Raw genomic sequence first — 21148 nt, 5'->3', positions numbered from 1 at the left:
TATCCACCATAACTTTTTTTTTTATATATTATAAAATACATTTTTCCAAAGCAAATGGACTAATTAACATAATGAATGCTAATTAGACTAACAAAACTAGTTAATGAAAAATGTTTTCACCAAAGGCAAAGAAATCCCATCCAATGCCATCACTAAAAAAAAAAAGTCAAACCTACCCAATCCGAAATTAAAATATGATTATATAGGTATATATATAATCCCAAAATTACATCGTTTTGGCATCCCTACTTAACGGTTTATATCGGTTAAACGGTTAACCGATATGAAATTTATAACCGGACCGAACCGAACTGATAAGCATACCGGTATAAAAATTTAACCGATAAGGATATCGGTATATCAGTTACGGTTAATATCGGTTCGGTCGAAACCGGTACACGGCCGATAATCGGTAACCGGTTAATCTGCCCACCCCTAGAGAACATAACATCAATTCAATATCAAAAAGCTCAAGATTTACCCAGAAGATTATGAGAACAAATCCAAAAAAACCCAAAAATTAATACCCAAGTAAAGGTCATGATTAACCAAGAAGATTAAGAGAAAAGTATTCCAAAAAAAAAAAAAAATCAATTCAATACCAAATAACTCACCCAAAAACTTACAACAAAACCCAAAAATCAATACCCAAAAGCTCAAGACTAACCTAGAAGTTTAAGAGAAAAATATACCAAAAAAAAAAAAAAAAAAACAATACCTGTTGAAATTTAAATACATAAATTGATGCCCTGGTCCGAATGCTAAATGAATCAGATCTATTGGTGAAGATATTTTGGATGACTAGAGACCATTTTAGAGGAGATAATATCTATCGCTTAAGATTCCGTCTAATTGAGTCACGATCAACTGATGGAAGAGTACAAAAACTTTCCACCTGCTATTATTGTTGGTGATACTGATGTTAAGGATCAATGAGTTGCATCCATCATATATGTCATTATAATATCCTTTTCTATTTTCATATGGGGAGGATAGTTTTAGGCTTGGTATTTTACGTAGAAGTGTAAATTGGAAATGAATATAACATAGACAAATATGTTACAATGAGGGAATTTTAGGCATACCGGCTATAAGAACGTCAAGGTGAAGGGCATACGTTGATATATAGTGGCTACTTATTTCAACAATTTGTTGTTGATGCATACACATGTTTAGAACAAACTTGAAAATTAACGTCTACAATATCGTGCACAATTATTCACAATCGTTTACAATATCGAGCACAATCGTTTACAAACTTGAGAATTATAATTACTTGATTTTTAAAAAAAATTCATAATATCATGCACAATCGTTCACAATCAAAGTAGTTTCATATATACTATTTCTTTATCAGACCACCCACGATGAAAGAAAGAGAATGAGAAGTGATAGCTTTCGTCTTGGTAAGGTTTCATAAAAAAAATAATTGATTTCTTTTTTTGTAGCGTTATTTATGTCCTTTATGATTTTTTTTTTTTTTTTTTGGGTTTTGTTTGAAACGAAAGTTTATCAAAGAGATAAAGAGAGTTTTTTTGACAATTAATAGTGTATGATTTATGTGATTCTATATAAGAATATCCCAGATGGGTTTAGTGTAGGCAGTGTTTATTTCCGTGCTTAATGGTTTTTTGACAATTGTTTTGGTGGGTTTTGTTTGAAACCGAGGTGTACCAATCAAGAGAGAGAGTTAACCACAATTGTTTGTGGTTCTATGTAAGAATACACCTGGGTAAGTATTCATCAAAACAAATTGATTTCTTTTTTCTTTTTCTTTTTCTTTTTAATTTATAATATGGTGCACCATCGTTCACAATCAAAGTAGTTTCATATATATATACCCTTTCTTTATTAGGCGTTCTATGTAAGAATACGTCTGGGTAAGGATTCATAAAAAAAAAAAATTGATTTTTTTTTTTTAAAAAATTCATAATATCGTGCACAATCGTTCACAATGAAAGTAGTTTCATATATACTCTTTCTTTATAAGGCCACCCACGGTTAAAGGAAGAGAAAGAGAAGTGACAGCTTTTGTCTGAGTAAGGTTTTATAAATAAAAAATAAAATAAAATAAAAAAATAATAAAAAATTGATTTCTTTTTTTGTAGTGTTTATTTATGTGCTTTATCTTTTTTTTTTTTTGGCGGGGATTGTTTGAAACAGAAGTATATCAAAGATATTAAGAGAGAGTTTTTTTAAGTAATAGCGTATGATTTATGTGGTTCTATATAAGAATATCACATATGGGTTTAGTCTAGGTTGTGTTTATTTCCGTGCTTTATGGTTTTTTGACAATTGTTTTGGTGGAGTTTAAAACCGAGGTGTATCAAAGAGATGAAGAGAGGGAGTTAACCACTAAGGTTTATGTAGTTCTATATTAGAATACGCCTGGGTAAGTATTCATCAAAACAAATTGATTTTTTTTTTTTTTTTTTTTTTAATTCATAATATCGTGCACAATCGTTGACAATCATTAGCTATCGTGCAGCTTTTAAATTAAACTAGCTATTGTAGTTTCTTATGACCGTACAAGAATTGAATGCTCAAAGTTGTACACCAATTGAAAATAATTGAATTTTCCCTAGCAATGCCTGAGTTAGTATAACAGCTTAGTACTTCTGGTGCAGCTTTTAAATAAAACTAGCTATTGTAGTTTCTTATGCAAAACTATGCACTTTGTGATACTGAAAGACTATTGAATAAAAGTGTAAGGCCTCTAAGAGAATTTGAGTCAATGCTATTTTTAGACACATTACTTCTAAGGCAACATAACAATAGATCACTATGGCAAGAAGAATTAGATTATGGAGAACCTTGATATGTCGATCGGGCTCTAAAGGAAATATAGTAATTGCAGTTGCATCATTTGGAATTGCAGCATTGTTGTTACCTGAAAGAAGATCAGTTCATTCAAGGTTTCAAATACCGATAAATGTAACAGATAGCTCAATTTGCGGGCTTAAACAAGGTTTACATGTTGCAGAATTGATTAAGATATAGTTCAAGGTTTTTTTTTTGTTTTTTGTTTTTTTTTTTTTAATTTTTTTTATTGTGTTCTTTTTCTTTTCTTCTTTAATTTAAATTAAGATAACTGTCAATTTTACAACTATAATTTAATCGTTACAATTTATTCCCGTGTATAGCACAGGTTCTATGCTAGTTTTATCTAAAACATTGGTTTTTAAAAAAATACTAAAGCATGCCGAAAATATTTTTAAAATTGTTTAAAATATGCCCTAATAAAGACCCAAAGAATGCCCAAAAGATTATAATAGGCTCAAAAGACCCCTTACTTGATATGCAGATAGCCCATAATAGTTAGTAATCACATGATACAGATACAGATGTGGATGTGACGAATGCAGTTATTGCAATAACTACATCCACATTCGCATGTACAACCCTATAATGTTTTATGTTACAAGGTTGGCCAATATCATTGCCAAAAAAAAAAAAGAATAATAATATTTAAAACCCATATCAGTTTCCAAAGTCAGTCATTGTTAACGAAGCCACCCATTTGTCGTGAATGACTTCCTACCTCAAGACTTTTTTTTTTTTTGAATGAGAATCTTTGCATTTTCATTGATAATAAGATCCAAAGTATAAAGCTCTTACATCATAGTGCATAAAGTTCTGAAAAATCGTAGCCCAAAGCTATGAGGTTACAACGTCATAAATACAATGCAGATCTTACAATTATGTATTATCTATGACCTCAACATTTCCGCCAACCTATGTACAACTACGGTTAATACACAGGTCTGCTCTTGGGCAAACTATATCTAAGACATAGGTAACTATATTTTCCAACCTTTTATTTTCTAGCTGTGAGAGAAAATCCCTCACATTGATCTAGTCCTCCTTGACCCAACGGTCAGGAGACTAAACTTTCACCCCATAGATCACTCGTAAAGGCAGATCCAGAGACAAGAAAACTCTTATTAAAAAACAAAAAACACAAACAACCAGCAAGCAACAGCAACGGCCAGGGAGAAGGAGACGATGTGCACTCACCGGCATTGGCAGATTGCGGAGCGAAAACCGGTTGAGTAGAGTCGATCTACTTTTGAAGATCTAGATCTAAAACCCCACCAATCTCAACAAGATGTCACTTCCTTTTAGATTTCTATGAATAATTCTTGATCTAGAATCTCAATGAAGGTACAATAGACCTTGACCGATTCCTTTAATAATGTTAAAGCGTCTTCTCCAATCTAATAGTTTTTGTTTCACTAAATCTAATGAAATTATTTAAACCAAATAAAAAATAAAATAAAATAAAATAAAAAATAAAAAAAAGTGCATTCAGATTAAACTTGTAAGGTGAACTTCGATCATGTTTGAAATAGAAGTAAATTTGGTGAAGTCATATAAGAAAAGTAGGCATTTATCACTAAGATACAACAACCTAGAATATCATTCCATTTTTGTCTCTCCATGTAGATAATTTTAGATTGTAATATTGGAAAATCCAAACAAAGGTAATCAACATGAACTAACCAAAGACAAATGCGTCCAAACTTTTGTTTGGCACATATTCATAGACCAGCATCTTTTCTTCCCCGTCAATACAACAACTAAGGAGTCTAACGAGATTCTAATGTTGGAGTTTAGATATCACCACCACCTCATTCATAAATTCTTCTAACCCTTGTCCAGATCCTTTTGAAAGTCTTTTTACAATTTCTTGTCCGTATGACAATTTTCCCTGTAAACAACAACTTGACTACATATTCAAATTGTTAGGCAATAACCCTCTACAAGATTAACCATTACCCTGTATACAGGACCAAATTCACCCTGCCCTAGCTTATTTGATTTGATGGAAGCTGTTTGTTGCACTTGCCAACTCCTGAAGATTGAATATTGGTAGCTCTTTGAGTTTAGCTTGGTTCACGTTGTCTCCATGCTTGTCTTCACCCATGTTCAACAGTAAAATCACCTTCGTTTTCTTCTTCCTTGCTGGGTGTTTATACAATAGTAGCTAGCAATCTCTATAAAGAAATGTCGTAACTTTTCTTAGTCCACTGAGCTAATAGGAATGTGCATACAAAGAAGAGAGACGAGAAGAGAGAGGATCAAGAGGGTCCTTTTTGCTACATAGAGGAATGTGCGTATTATCTTTTTGTTTAGCCATCCAACGCCGCAATAAGTAAATGCAGATGCCAGTGAATATTACTCCTATGATCACTGTGACTATTACGATTACTTTCACATTTCCCGCTTTATTTGTAAATCAAAGAAAACATCAAACTAATTCATACCAAATAGGCTAGAGAATATGTACCTTTTTTTTTGGGGGGGGGGGGGGGGGGGGGGGGGGTGGTGGGGTGGTTAAATCAGAATTGTCTTTTACAAGAACTCCCTAAGCTCGGCAAGTTGGGGGCTGAATTCCGTTTGTTTGAAATACAATTTTATCTATTTTTTAACATAAAAGTAGCCTTACAACTGCACCAGCAGTGGATGATTTATAGGCTAAGAAAAATTTTGGCAGAAAACAGAAACAACTCACCAAGTTCTGAATAGGCCAAACGAACATAAAGATCAACTCCACCAATCGAGAATTTCTGAACGTCAATTAAGCTTCTTGTCCATGGCATACAGCCAATTCTCTAAGCATTGGCTTCTACATTGTTCTTCAAGAGCAGATGACCAATCTTCCAAGTCTGTTTCAAAAGTCCCATCTTTTTTGCCACCATTACTGCCATTGTTCACCCTTTCACACTGGAAGGGTGTCCTCCTCACACATCCACTAGTCCAATTTCCTCTGTTCCATTCTTGTGCATTCTCTGGCATAAACCCCCGTAAACAGCTGCAAATTGGTGAATTCTGTGAATTACAGCTTCCAAATGCCCCACACTTGCCATAAACATCGCATTCAGTCTCCAAAGCAGACCACCTGAACTTCCAATCCTTCCCAACGTTGGAATATTTTCGCAGTAGATTTCCTTGCGCATTCAAGACAAAATTTACTGGGAAAGACTCATTCGAAAAGGCATAACTGAAATGGAATGTTCCTTCTTTATCATCTACAAGACTAAATCCATCAAGATATACAGAATTCATGTCCGGTACTCCGATTAAAACCCGGCTGTTCCACAGACCACTCCGCCAATAAGTACGTGGTACTGCCATTCCAAATAAAAAATTCAGGAAGATTAGGAACATCAATACCAGCTGAGAAGTTTCCAATGGATGGATCAGAAGGATTTTTCCATGATGTCAGCTGCACTTTCTTACCTGATGTAACATTAGTACTAATTTTCCATGAATGTATCAGAAGGATGTTGGAAACTCTCCGATAAGAATGTCCCTGTTGTGTTTCCTTGCAAAACAAGGTTTCCAGAGTCTAAAAGCTGGGCACTGGAATTCACAACAGAATTTATTAAATTTGATGACCAAAGAACCTTCTTTTGGCCATCTAATACTACAAGATTGCCGTCTTCTGATATGGTAAGAATCCCAGAGGAATTCTTGAGTGGCTTGTTTCTGTTAGCAACCCATATGACAATGGACACAGAAATTTCAGCATACCATATCCCAACATAGCGAAAGGTAGAATTTGGAGGGCTGAAAAATCCCAGATTGAAGTCACCGCCACTGGAGGTTATGGTTTCAGGGTCGCTGATGAATTTAGCTGCTGTGATGGTGTCTGTGGCAGAGCCAAACTGTAAACAAAAGCAAGACAGCAAGACAAGAAGAGCTGACAAGTTGGTATTTGGAAAAAGTTCCATAGCTTCAACGCTTCTTGTTTGTGAGAAAGCAGATTTTGTATGGCAGGAGGCAGGATCATCATTGATTCATATATTGCTTCTCGTCGTCGTACCTTTTTCTTGGACAGTTTTTTTGTCATTGGTTTAGATTTTCTATCATTCATAGCTGAAAGCTTCACTTTTGAGCATTTTTTGGATTGCATTTGAGAAGTAAAACTTTTTAGTCAAAAAGTGCTTTTGAGCAAAAACTTCATTTTTTAACTTTTATTAAAAGTGTTTTTTTTTTTTTTACTATTTTTAGGTATTTTAGACTATTAAAAGCACTTTTAATTTTTTTTACTAAACTGGTGTTTTTTTCTTAAAACGGACTTTTTGAGTGTTAAAAGCATTTTTAAACCCCTCAAACGCAATCTCATACAGGCCCTTAGACTACCGCTAGTAATATTTGGACATGAACTTTCACGCTCCAAGTGTCCACTTGACCATGAGTGCAGCACGTACGTGGTTTTACTCTATAAAACTTTTAGTTCCATATGCAAAAACCAAGAAACCTTTACAAAGGCAAACTAATAAAATTAATCATGAGATTTTCATTTTTTTTTTTTTAAATAAATTTTTTTGAACAAAAGGTTGAGCCTACTTTGGGGGTATAAGCTTTTCATTGATGCAGCTTGACTTAGAGGGCTGCAGCGAAGAACATCAATAAAGCAGCGGATAACTAATTTTAAATTTTGAGTCTAATATTTGTTTGGTAGAGAGAAAGTTAACTGAATCTCATGTTTGTGTAGTGCTCCCACAGAACATATGTTGGCGGACTTACTGACCAAGGGTTTTAGCTCCTATAGTGTTTCAGGAGCATGCAACTCATATGAGGTTATTAGAGTCTTTTGTTCTATTAAGTTAGTGAGAGTTATGTGCCTTGTGTATATCATGAGTATTTTTTGTGCTGCCATTTGCGTGCATTGTTGTTAAATGTGGCATTGATGTTGTGATACGAGGCATTGTGTGTGAGTCTCGGTGAGACATTGTGTATTAGTCTCAATGGACTTCATTTGAAAATATCACTATAATGATAATGTTATTTGTGTCATACACTTGCATTCTATTTTCCTTGGTTACGTGATTGTAAGTACTTGTTATATGTCATGCATCCTATCAGTTTACTCTAACTTTTTATTTGCAAATACATTTTGATCAGGTTGTATGTTTAGAATGCTTATTTGTGTTTATCTTGTGGTTAAATACTTATGCTGTCCAAGTGGGAGATTGGTGTATTTATTCCTTTTGGGTGGATTAGCATAGTCATTTGTTTTGTTTTGGGCCTATAATGGGATGGGTCAATTTTGTGGATGCATGAGAAAGCCATTTACTCTCACCCTATATATAAGTGAAGTTTGCCTATTAGGCTTCACTAGGTCATTATGTGAAAATTAAGGTTGAGAGTAATAGTCTCTCTCCACACACAAAACAATCTTCTTCCATATGTTTGGGCATCTACAAGAGATTGATGGAAGTAGATATTGAAAGCTTATCATGAGAATATTGAAGGTATGACATTGTTAGATTTATTTATACATGCTATGAAGAAATAACAGATATATTATTTATTTATTCTAACACTTGTAATATTTGGACATGAACTTTGACGCTCCAACTGTCTTGACCATGAGTGCAGCACGTGGTTTTACTATATAAAACTTTTAGTTCTATATGCAAAATCCAAGAAACCTTTACAAAGGCAAACTAATAAATTAATCATAAGATTTTTATTTTTGTAAAAATAAATTTTTTTGAACAAAAGGTTGAGCCTACTTTGGGGTATAAGCTTTTTCATTCATAATTTTGGGGGAATTATTAGAGTGGTAATCTTTTTGTTCCAGTGAGGAATCCTTGAAAACCTAGCTGCATTTGAATGAGCCCACTTACTCATCTAAAAACCAACTTTAAAATTTTTTTAGGGTCTATATAAACAAGAGTGTATAATTTTTTCTAAACCTTAAGGCCAATATTTTGTGAGCTAGGAGCTGAGAATTCCTTAATACTTATGCCTTCAAGTTCATACCTCTCTTATATTTGATTAAACCGCACAAAATTTCGAAAACCTTCAAACCATTGGAGTTTCAGGTTGTAAGAGAAGACTCAATAGAAGAATTGGCCAGAGTTCTAAAGCTACTTCGGTAGAAACAAACGGATTGTTTGTTTGGGGTACACATAAAGTTTTGTTACAAAATTTTTGGAAATATAAATTGTGTGCAACTTAATTCTTCTATAATTAAAGAGTTTTATGGTTTGGTTGTCATATAGTGGTTTTACTTTTAATGAATTTTTCAAAAAAAATTCACTTATTTACCAAAACCCATGGACTTGATTTGCTTTGCTTATGCTCTAGTTAATTTTGGTGATTTTGTGTGTGGTTCTTAATTTTAATTTGCTAATATTTGTTGTCATTTGCCTAAAAACACATGTTCACCCCTCTAGGTATTATTTGGAGCTACTAGGAGATTTTCAAAATCCATATCATTTTCCGGGTGGAAAGTCGGTCATTGTCAACCAAGCCACCCATTTCTCATGAAAATACATAATTCCTATCTTAATTAAGACTTGAGAGAATTTCTATTCGATCAATTCATTAGCTTAATTGTGTTGTCGATCAACATGATTTGGCCTGGGAAAAATATATCTTCATAAAAAAATAAAAAATAAATAAAAGCTTTAGCAATGCTTAACTTGTAAGATTAACAATGTAAAATATATCTCCTATATATATGTAACAACATGGGTAGGGAGTTTTCTTGGAAAGTGACTTTCCAAGACATAAGTCATACCAAATCCAAAGAAAATCGTCCGTTGTAGTATTCCAAAATCTTTGACTGTGAAGTAGTTAATTAGCATTATATACACAGGATAATTGTCACAAGAGAGAGTAATTACTTCAAGTGTATTGGGTTGAAACTCACAAGCGTATATAATTTTCTAACTTAAATGACAGCTCAACATATTATCTTACCAATAGTTTACTCTCAAGTGTATTAGGTTGAAACACGCAAGCATAATTTTCTAACTTAAATGAGACCCCAACATATTATATTACCATTTCACTTATCTTTTAGGCCAAGAATTTCAAAAGACTTCAATTCGTGATTGGAAGGCGGCAGGCGTAGTTAAAGTAGGCTCCGGATTCATGTTCTGTTGAGAATCCAAGTTCCTATTGATGATCTTTATTTCAAGTGGAGTACTACTAAGTCTTCATTCTTGATTACTTATTCACTGGCGTGTCAGCAAATATTATTATTTGATAGAATAACACTGAAGGTACATTTAATATCTAATAGTGACTTTTATTGCCACGTCAAGAAGTTAACACATGAGAGTATGTGTAGCATTTTTTTTTTTAATTTCAATAGCCTGTTTTAAATATCAATAGATAAGCCAATACCCAAAACAAACAACAGAACTAAAAAGCATAGAAACTATGAAACAAATATAATCCAGACATATCTAAAAACGCACACACAAAGGCCTCAAAAAGACATCCAATGAGAGTTTTGCTATTGTCTAGCGGTAGAAGTTAGCGCTCTTGTCAATCTTAGTAGCTGACTAGCTAGTTGTTGAAAGAGCTGAGTCTAGTCTAGACCAAATGTATTAGAAGGCAAGGGCAGAACTTGAATTTTAGTTGGACGAGGGAGGGGCAAAACTAAAATAAATTATTTTAAGTGAGGGGTTAAAATTTTGACTTTGAAACGATTATAAAGGTACTTAAAAAAGAAAAGAGGGAACCCTTAAGTAAAATAGTTCTGCCCCTGAATTGGAGAAATTCTCCAAGTATATGTAAGGTTACTATTTTGGACACTAATTAAGAATGAATGAGAGAATCTTCTTCAAGAATGAGTTGTTATTTTACCAGCAAAATTGACTGCATGGACCTCACCTTCATTTGGGTAAAAAAAGACCCAAGTCGATCTACAACAAAGAGAATAAACCCATCATCAAAATTTACTTCAATTTACTTATATATTAAAAAAATTTAACCTGGGGGTGGAGCTCCCAATGATGATCAGGGTAAACGACTGCAATTTTCAAAACATTTGTGGGCCTCATTTGTGTCTTTTGGGTTGAGATTTTATTTATTTATTTATTTTTAAGTATGCTTAATTATTTGTAAACTATTCCAATACGAAATACAACAAATGAAGCTGACAATTATAATCACGTTTCAAGGATCATCCTCACTGATTTTCATGAGCCCTGGCCTTCCAATAAACCATGCATGTTCCAGCCTGGCCGGTTGGCTGATATCAATTTTCTGCGTGGAAACTGGAAAGTCTTCCATTCGTTGTGATTGGTTTTGAAGGTCAAATGCACACTTTTGAATAAATTTGTAACATGTGACTCATTGAGAGAATGTTTGGAAAACATGGTCATTTGAAAATTTGAAAACTTTTTGGATAATAAATTAAGTAACGGGTGGCACAATTTTAAAGGTAGTTTAATGTACTATTATTTTCAAATTAAAAAAATTTAGCGTTTTTAAAAATTGTGTTTTTTTTTTAACAAAAAAATGCTACATATATTCTCAAATGCTCACTCTCAAGTATTTACTCCCTAACATGGCCATAAAAATCTCCATTTAATACTACATATACGTTAGGTGAATAATGGTGGAAGCCCATAAAGCCCATAAAGTGGATGACTGCAATTCCTCTTCAAATTGGAACAGGGACAACGAGATCACAAAGCAACTACAATATCCAAAGAGTCATACAAACAACCCTGGAGAAAGCCAATAGGTGATTTGGTCAAGCCTTCAACACCTATAACCACCAAGTGGTTTTTTCAAAGAACAGATGCTAGCTATCGGCCTTGAACCATTGTAACAGTAACATTGTTAACAGAGCATTTACTTATACTTGGGTTGGGTTGACAGGAGCTAGCATTTGGGGCAATATCTCTTTCGGTGAATGCAGGTTGCTTTGGAAGAGGTAGATCAACAATCTCACTTTTAAGCATGGAAATAACAATGGATACACTTGGCCTATCATTAGCAAATTCTTGCACACACAACAGCCCGACATGTATACATCTCAAAATTTCCTTTTCAAAGCATGGTTCACGTATTATTGGGTCTGTTACGGCCACAATGTTGTTTGCATTCCACATTTTCCATGCCTGAAAACATGAAAACAGGAAAACATGATTGAAATTCTTAGCATCAATGCTAAAACTCATAAGAAACATGCATTTGAAGTTCTTAAAAATGAGGCAATGATATAAGGAAGACTTACAAATCCTAGGAGGCTCATGGCCTGCTCATCATCATAAAAGCTAGTATTTCTTCTTCCACTAATTATCTCGAGTAACAACACTCCAAAGCTAAAGACATCTGATTTTTCTGAAAATCGTCCTTCCATTGCATACTCAGGGGACATGTAACCACTGAATTTTAACAATAAGACATTGAATCTTGTTATCACAAACATTAAGGTTATTATCATAGTGATTTTACCAAACAAAGGTACTTACTATGTTCCAATGACCCTTGTGGTATTGGCCTGATCCTCGTTGATCCCAAAAATCCTAGCCATGCCAAAATCTGATATTTTTGGATTTAGCTCTTCATCCAACAAGATGTTACTTGCTTTTAGATCTCTATGAATAATTCTTAATCTAGAATCCCTATGAAGGTACAACAAACCTCGACCGATTCCTTCAATAATGTTAAAGCGTCTTCTCCAATCTAGTAGTTTTTGTTTCACTGAATCTAATGAAATTATTCAAACCAAATAAGAAAAAGAAAGTACAGTCAGATTAAACTTGTAAGGTGAACTTCAATCATGTTTGAAATAGAAGTAAATTTGGTGAAGTCATATAAGTAAATTTGGTGAAGTCAGAACCACCTAGAATATCATTCCATTTTTGTCTCTCCATGTAGACAATTTTAGATTGTAATATTGGAAAATCCAAACAAAGGCCATCAACATGAACTAACCAAAGACAAATGTGTCCAAACTTTTGTTTGCCATGTATTCATAGACCAGCATCTTTTCTTCCCCTTCAATACAGCAACCAAGGAGTCTAACGAGATTTCGGTGTTGGAGTTTAGATATCACCACCACCTCATTCATAAATTCTTCTAGCCCTTGTCCAGATGCTTTTGAAAGTCTTTTTACTGCAATTTCTTGTCCGTCTAACAATTTTCCCTGTAAACAAACAACTTGACTACATATTCAAATTGTTAGGCAATAACCCTATACAAGATTAACCATTACCTCTAATTTTCATATTTTCCATGAATGTATCAGAAGGATGTTGGAAACTCTCCCATAAGAATGTCCCTGTAGTGTTTCCTTGCAAAACAAGGTTTCCAGAATCTAAAAGCTGGGCACTCGAATTGACAACAGAATTTGTTAAATTTGATGACCAAAGAACCTTCTTTTGTCCATCTAATACTACAAGATTGCCGTCTTCGGATATGGTAAGAATCCCAGAGGAATTCTTGAGTGGCTTGTTTCTGTTAGCAACCCATATGACAGTAGACACAGAAATTTCAGCATACCATATCCCAACATAGCGAAAGGTAGAATTTGGAGGGCTGAAAAATCCCAGATTGAAGTCACCGCCACTGGAGGTTATGGTTTCAGGGTCGCTGATGAATTTAGCTGCTGTGATGGTGTCTGTGGCAGAGCCAAACTGTAAACAAAAGCAATACAGCAAGACAAGAAGAGCTGACAAGTTGGTATCTGGAAAAAGTTTCATAGCTTCAACGCTTCTTGTTTGTGAGAAAGCAGATTTTGTTTGGAAGGAGGCAGGAGCATCATTGATTCATATATTGCTTCTCGTCATCGTATCTTTTGTTTTTTATTTTTGTCTTGGTTTAGATTTTCTATCATTCAAAGCTGAAAGCTTCACTTTTAGACTACAGCTTGTTGTATTTATTCCTTTTGGGTGGACTAGCATAGTTGTTTTGTTTTGGACCCATAACAGGATGGGCCAATTTTGTAGACACATGAAGAAGTCATTTACTTTTCCCCTATATATAAGTAGTTTCCTCATTAAGCTTCATTAGGTCATTATGTGAAAATTAGTGTTGAGAGTAATAGTCTCTCTACACACAAAACACAGTCTTCTTCCATATGTTTGGGCATCTACAGAGGATTGATGGAGGTAGATATTGAAAGCTTGTCATGAGAATATTAAAGGTATGACATTGTTAGATTTATTCTAACAATTGGTATCAGAGTCTCTGTTTCTTTTCTTCATGGCGGTAACAAATCTCGTTTTAGACTGATTTTTTTTATTTGAAAAATATTGTGGACAAACGAGATTTGATTTTGAGTAGAGGCGGTAGTGGATCTGAATTTCTTACTACCACCACTGCTATGGGGAATCTAAGCATACCATTTGAAAAATCCTGATTTTTGGTGCCAAATACTCATAAATCTCTTAATCTGCTGCCCTTTTTTTTTTTTGGGGGGGGGGTTAGGTTTTGTTTTTTGATTATGAATCGCATATTGTTTGTGTTTTGGGTGGTATGAGAATACCGGTGATAATGGATTTGCTGAATTTGGGTCCAAATTGATAATGGATTGTCGTAAACTTCTAAAAAAAAAAAAAAATTGAAGAAACAAGCTTTTTCTATTACCCAGACTATTTTTTGGGGTCCTATATAATTCTCAGACCATAATTCTGTCGTGGAATCGGTCTGAGCAGAATGGATGCATCAATCAATTCATAAAGGCTGATGGAATTTAGTGTCATGTAGTAAATTGCTCTCTGCTTCTGTATTCTTCTCAACACTACATTGGCATTTGCCATGCATTTATGGGTTATTTGGCAATTTTAGCTATGCCTTTTCTTGAATTGTGGATTTGGTTTTTGTACCGACTTGTTCAAAGTAACAATCTTTGTGTTTTAGTTTATGATTGCTAAAGTGGAAGTCGAAGCATAAGGATTTAATTTTTATTAAAAAAATAAAATAAAATAAAAAAATAAAAAGTTAAAGATGGACATGTGATAGAGTTATGTGTGAACTTCAATAGTGTGCGCATATGTGATGGAGAGATGAGACTTTTACTTTGGCATTAATTTACATATTTATCAAACAAAGCAGTTAAAGATTAAATTTGTGTAAACTTATCTTATATTCATGTCTTTTTTATGTTCAACTATGAGTTGTTTATATTTTTATAAACTTGGTTTTATTGGATATGAGGATTTTGGCGAAAATGAGATTGGTCTCAATTGTCGTATTTATTTTGAGATTGATAAGTTTTTTGTGCAATATTTATTTCAACAATATGTTTTATTTTTGTAAATATACACATTGTTTTGTTTTTCTATGTATACATATGGTTTTGAGTATACATATTATTTTTATCCCAAAAAATGAGGGCTTTGAAAACTCCATTGATATTTATTTCAATCATATGTGATGTTTATTTTGATTGAAATATTTTTTGTCGAATATAAATTGTTAATGTTGTTAAACGGTATATTTATGTTCAACATAAAAATGTAAACTTTATGGTGCACGATTTGACAATTTCCTGCATATGTGTTAAATGTGGAACATACAATCAAAATTTTTTTATTTCCTTTGTCATGAACAACAAGCGTTTTTGACCCAAGAGATTTTGAGTATTATTTCTTGGAGATATGTCATCTTATGGGAGTAGTAAGTTATACATTTTCTCATAAAACTTTGGTCCCAACCTATCAGTTGATAAAATGCAATTGGTATAACTCTTGTACACGTGACACTCTATAATTTGTAAAATGACTCACATATAAGAGAGTTGAGTTCATGTAAAAGAGACTCACACATGAAGGAAGGATTTGTTGTAAATGCACGTGTAAATACTACGTCCCATATTAGGAAATGAAAAGAAAAAGGTAAGTATTATATTGAAGAAAACAAATGTTAATATTAGCTTATTTTGTATACACGTATTGTTTTGTATACATTATTCATTAGATTTGTGATTCTAAAATATTTAGTTATGAACAAATAATAATTGTAAGGCATGTGCTATAATAAATAAATAAAGGATGCATGTATTATTGGTTGTGAAATTTATATACATTCCTATTGAGATTAAGGAATTTTGTACAATATGAATAATTGTGTTGTGTATAAAATCGATGATTTTGACCGGTTATGTTCCCACCTATTGTGGGATAAACTGTGATAAATTATTGGATTTTATCGTAAATTAAATAAATGGTTTTTTGTTAACGAATAATTATATTACGAATAAAATTGACGATTTTAACAGTTATGCTCTCACCTATCGTGGGACTAACTGCAATAAATTATTGGATTTTATCGTTAATTCAATAAAGGATTTTTTGCGAACTTTGAGAACATCGGCATGTTTAATACATCATGCATCATTACCCTTATTGTAATTCAGTGATGCTGTACATGTGGTATAATTTGGTGGTTGCTACGGTTTTGTGTTATTTTAATTGAATATTATTTTGTGTCCATTGGTTAAATCTCTACCTTGTTTGAAAGATATCTTGGTGTAAATCTAGAGATTATTTGCGAATATTAAATTCTTATTTAAATGAACAAAATCAATTTTTGTCCAGAATATTTTATAATGATTATCAAGTAATTATTCAATATGTTGTGTCTTTATCATTGTAAAGGTGTACTTGGTAATAATTTTAATGAGTTATTTCAAAATATTTCTGGAATAAGGCTCAGTTTACTTCAACGTAAAATGGCTTCTAGAAAATGATTTCCGTATTTTACGGTGTTTACTTCAACGTAAAATAGTGGTCAACGGAAAATATTTTCCTTTTGACCAAAAATTCTTCTTTAATTTTCGGAAAAAACAATTTTCCGACTGTGACCATCTCATTCTTAAATTGATGAACCCTACCAAGACCCGCCCAGAACCTCACCAGGATTTGACCAGGACTCGCCTAGGACCCGCTCGAGACCGCGCAAGTACCTGCCCGGGACCTGACCGAACTTGAACGGGACCTACTCGGGACCTGCTCAAGACTTGACTAGGACTGGACCGGGACCTGCCTGGGACTTGACTGGGACTCGCCCGGGACCTGCTCGGGACTTAACTAGGACCCCACCGGGATCTGCCAGGAAACTAACCGGGACTTGATCAGGACCCACCTAGGACCTAGCCGGGACCTGCCTAGGATCGGCCTGGGACCCCTCGCGGGACCTACCTGGTACTTGACCGGGAACCGTCCGGGACTTGCTCGGGACCCGCCCTAAACTTGCCCAGGACCTACTCGGGACCCACCTGGGACTTAACCGGGACTTTCCTGGAACACCACTAGGACCTGCCCGAGACCCCGTCGGGACTTGACCGGGACCCGCCAGGGACTTGACTAGGACTCGACCGGGACTTATCGGGACCCACCCGGGGCCTAGTAGGGACCCTACCGGGACCTGCCTAGGACCCGCTTGGGACCCTCCACGGGACCTGCCCGATACTTGACCGAGACCTCGCCAGGACTTAATCGGGACCCCCTGGGACCTGACCGGGACTTGCCCGGGACCGGATCGAGACTTGACCGGGACTCGTCCGGGACTTGCTGCGGACCTGCCCAGGACTTGCCCGGGACCCGCCTGGGACTTAACCAGGATTTGCTCGGGACACTACCAGGACCTGCCTGGGACCCCGCCAAGACTAGACGGGGACCTGACCATGACCTCACTAGGACTTGACCGGTACCTGACCTAGACTTACCCGGGACCCACCCGGGAGCTGACCTGGACCCGCCTTGGACTTGACCGGACCTGCCCTGGACTTGACCGGGACTTGATCGAGACCTAACAAGGACCTGCCTGGGTCCCGCCTAGGACTTGCTCGGGACCCGACTAGGACTTGACCGGACCTGTCCGGGACTTGCCCGGTCAAGTCCCGTCTAGGTCCCGGGTGGATCCTAGTCAAGTCCTAGACGGGTCCCAATTAGGTCCCGATCAACTCCGGGTCAAGTCCTGGTCAAGTCCTGGCAGGGTCCCGGGCATGTCCCTGTGGGGTTTCGAACAAGTCTCATGCAGGTCCCTGTGGGGACCTTATTGGAAAAAAAATATTAAAAAAATTTATTTTTCGTGTGCGCAGTAATTGCCGTAAAATGTTTTCGACAAAAAACATTTTTAGGGAAAATTGATTCCCTGAAAATATTTTCTGACGGAAACCATTTTACATCAAAGTAAACAGAGCTTAAGTAAGACAAATAAATGGATTTCATGTTTTTTTTTAAATGTGAAATACAATTTATGACTGATGTTCATTTTGATTATGATTGGAAGTAATATTTATGATTTTCTGTTATCTTCTAATTGAAGTTGAACTACGTGCATTTATTATGATATCCATTTTGAGATAAATGAACCTTCAATTTAATGTGGATATTATTGTTGTAGACTAAACCAATGATTTTTAGTGTTTATGTACCCGCCTGTCGTGGGACTAATCATGATTAATTATTGGGATTTAGTGTTTCAATGTGGATATGCTGTTGTACATCAAAATGAATAAGTTTAGGGTTATTATTTTGTGAATCGTAACAATTATACCAAGGTCCATATGGATAATAACTTTACCCTATCGGTAAATTATTATATGGTAGGATGCTTGGGATGATGAAGAAATTGGTTAGATACTTTGCACTTAGTTGCCCAATCTTATCCTCTCGATAGCAGGTCATTTTAAGTCTTTGTATTTAATTATTTTGCTTTATCATGCATAGCAGTCCATTTTTTGTATTACGGACTCCAACATATAATTCTTATAAAAATAATGCGTAAAAGTCAATTGTGTGCTGCAAACTCTACCATGAATGTGAGATAAAAAAAAATAATTAAAAAAAAATAGTACGTAAGAGTTCATTATGTGTTAAAGACTAGCATGAAATTGAGATAAAAATAATGTGTAAGAGTCAATTGTGTATTACAGACTCTAGCATGAATTTGACATATAAAATAGTGTGTAAGAGTTCATTATGTGTTAAAGACTCTAGCATGAAATTGGGATAAAAATAATGTGTAAAAGTTAATTGTGTGTTGCACACTCTAGCATGAATTTAACATAAAAATAGTGCGTAAGAGTTCATTATGTATTAAAGACTCAAGTATGAAAGTGGGATAAAAATAATGTGTAAAAGTCAATTGTGTGTTGCAGACTCTAGCATGAGTTTGCCATAAAAATAGTGCGTAAGAGTTCATTATGTGCTAGAGTCTCTAGCATGAATTTGAGATAAAATTAATGTATAAGAGTGCAATGTGTATTTTGAACTCTAGCATGTGTAAGATAAAAAGCTTACTATTTGGTGAATGAGGATATTTATGAGTACATATTTCTGGTTTTATATGCATCATAAATTTCTTGTGACATCCTCAATCCTGACAATCCTGGCATATCTCTCTTGGAAAGACACATATTATAAAAATGTGATAACTTCCAAGTTTCAAGAGCCTCAAGCAATCATATTTGTGTTAACTGTGTGCAGCTTGATATGCACTTAAGTATGTATATAAAATCATATGATTATATTGTTGGTGTACTTGGGAAATACTTGAGTCACTGGAAAGCTGTAAAGAAGTACTAAGGTACTTGTGGGAGTGCTAAGGACTTTTGTGCCAACGTAACGGTAATCCATATTCTTGATGTAGTTGGATATTGTGATGCCGATTATTTTGGCTGTGCATGTAGTGTATTTATGATGGTGGAAAGAACTATTTTGTGAAACAGTGTCATATAAACACATATAGCTTCCTCAACTATGAAGACATAATGTGTAGCTTATTGTGAGGCTACACATTAGCATACATGACTGCAAAATTTCATCTCTGGGCTAGGTATTCCACATGCCATTGTGATGCCATTAGAGATATTTTGAGTTAATTTTGCAGAATTTTTTCTTTCTCTCACAATACTAGGAGCTCCTTGCAATACAAGCATATTGACATAATATATTTGTTTGTTAGAAAGAAAGTTAACTGAATCTCACGTTTGTGTAGTGCTCCCACATAACATATGTTGGCGGACCGACTAACCAAGGGTTTTAGCTCCTATAGTGTTTCAGGAGCATGCGACTCATATGGGGTTGTTAGAGTCTTTTGTTCTATTAAGTTAGTGGGAGTTATGTGCCTTGTATATATCATGAGTATTTTTTGTGTTGCCATTTGCGTGCATTGTTGGTAAATGTGGCATTGATGTTGTGATACGAGACATAGTGTGTGAGTCTCGGTGAGACATTGTGTATTAGTCTTAGTGGGCTTCATTTGAAAATATCACTATAATGATAACGTTATTTGTGTCATACACTTGCATTCTATTTTCCTTGGTTACATGATTGTAAATACTTGTTATATGTCATGCATCCTATCGGTGTATTATAACTTGTTACTTGCAAATACATTTTGATCGGGTTATGTGTTTAGAATGCTTATTTATGTTTATCTTGTGGTTAAATACTTATGCTGTCCAAGTGGGAGATTGGTGTATTTATTCCTTTTGGGTGGATTAGCATAGTCATTTGTTTTGTTTTGGGCCTATAATAGGATGAGTCAATTTTGTGGACGCATGAGAAAGCCATTTACTCTCACCCTATACACAAGTGAAGTTTGCCCATTACGCTTCACTAGGTTATTATGTGAAAATTAGGGTTGAGAGAAATAGTCTCTCTCCACACACAAAACACAGTCTTCTTCTATATGTTTGGGCATCTACAGGAGATTGATGAAAGTAGATATTGAAAGCTTGCCATGAGAATATTGAAGGTATGACATTGTTAGATTTATTTATACATGTTATGGAGAAAGAACAAATTTGTTATTGATTTATTCTAACACTTGTAATATTTGGACATGAACTTTGACGCTCCAACTGTCCACTTGACCATGAGACATGAGTGCAGCACGTGGTTTTACTATATAAAACTTTTAGTTCTATAAGCAAAAACCAAGAAACCTTTACAAAGGCAAACTAATAAAATTAATCATAAGATTTTCATTTTTTTTTAAATAAATTTTTTTGAACAAAAGGTTGAGCGTAGCTACTTTGGGGTATAAGCTTTTTCATTCATAATTTTGGGGGAATTATTAGAGTGGTACTCTTCTTGTTCCAATTAGGAATCCTTGAAAACCTAGCTGCATTTGAATGAGCCCACTTACTCATCTAAAAGCCGACTTTAAAATTTTTTTAGGGTCTATATAAACAAGAGTGTACAATTTTTTCTAAACCTTAAGGCCAATATTTTGTGAGCTAGGAGCTGAGAATTCCTTAATACTTATGCCTTCAAGTTCATACCTCTCTTATAGTTTGATTAAACCGCACAAAATTTCGAAAACCTTCAAACCATTGGAGTTTTAGGTTGTAAGAAGAGACTCAATAGAAGAATTGGCCAGAGTTCTAAAGCTACTGCGGTAGAAACAAACCGATTGTTTGTTCGGG

General features: G+C 34.8%; 1 protein-coding gene and 1 pseudogene across 1 annotated transcript; both read right to left on the bottom strand.

Moving 5' to 3' along the window:
* Nucleotides 1-4498: 4498 nt before the first annotated feature.
* LOC132169968 (G-type lectin S-receptor-like serine/threonine-protein kinase At1g11300) lies at nt 4499-13469 on the bottom strand (annotated as a pseudogene).
* On the bottom strand, nt 11568-12979 carry LOC132169967 (G-type lectin S-receptor-like serine/threonine-protein kinase At1g11330). Its single transcript, XM_088512388.1, has 5 exons — nt 12968-12979; nt 12703-12913; nt 12237-12468; nt 11999-12149; nt 11568-11882 (listed from the first exon to the last, which is right to left on the bottom strand). Exons 1-5 carry the CDS (start codon nt 12977-12979, stop codon nt 11568-11570), a joined length of 921 nt encoding a protein of 306 aa, XP_088368514.1.
* Nucleotides 13470-21148: the final 7679 nt, after the last annotated feature.

Source organism: Corylus avellana, chromosome 1 (genome assembly GCF_965113065.1).
Source record: "Corylus avellana chromosome 1, dhCorAvel1.hap1.2, whole genome shotgun sequence".
Taxonomy (NCBI): domain Eukaryota; kingdom Viridiplantae; phylum Streptophyta; class Magnoliopsida; order Fagales; family Betulaceae; genus Corylus; species Corylus avellana.
Note: the sequence above shows the minus strand (reverse complement) of the source record. Positions and strands in the feature narration are given on the sequence as shown.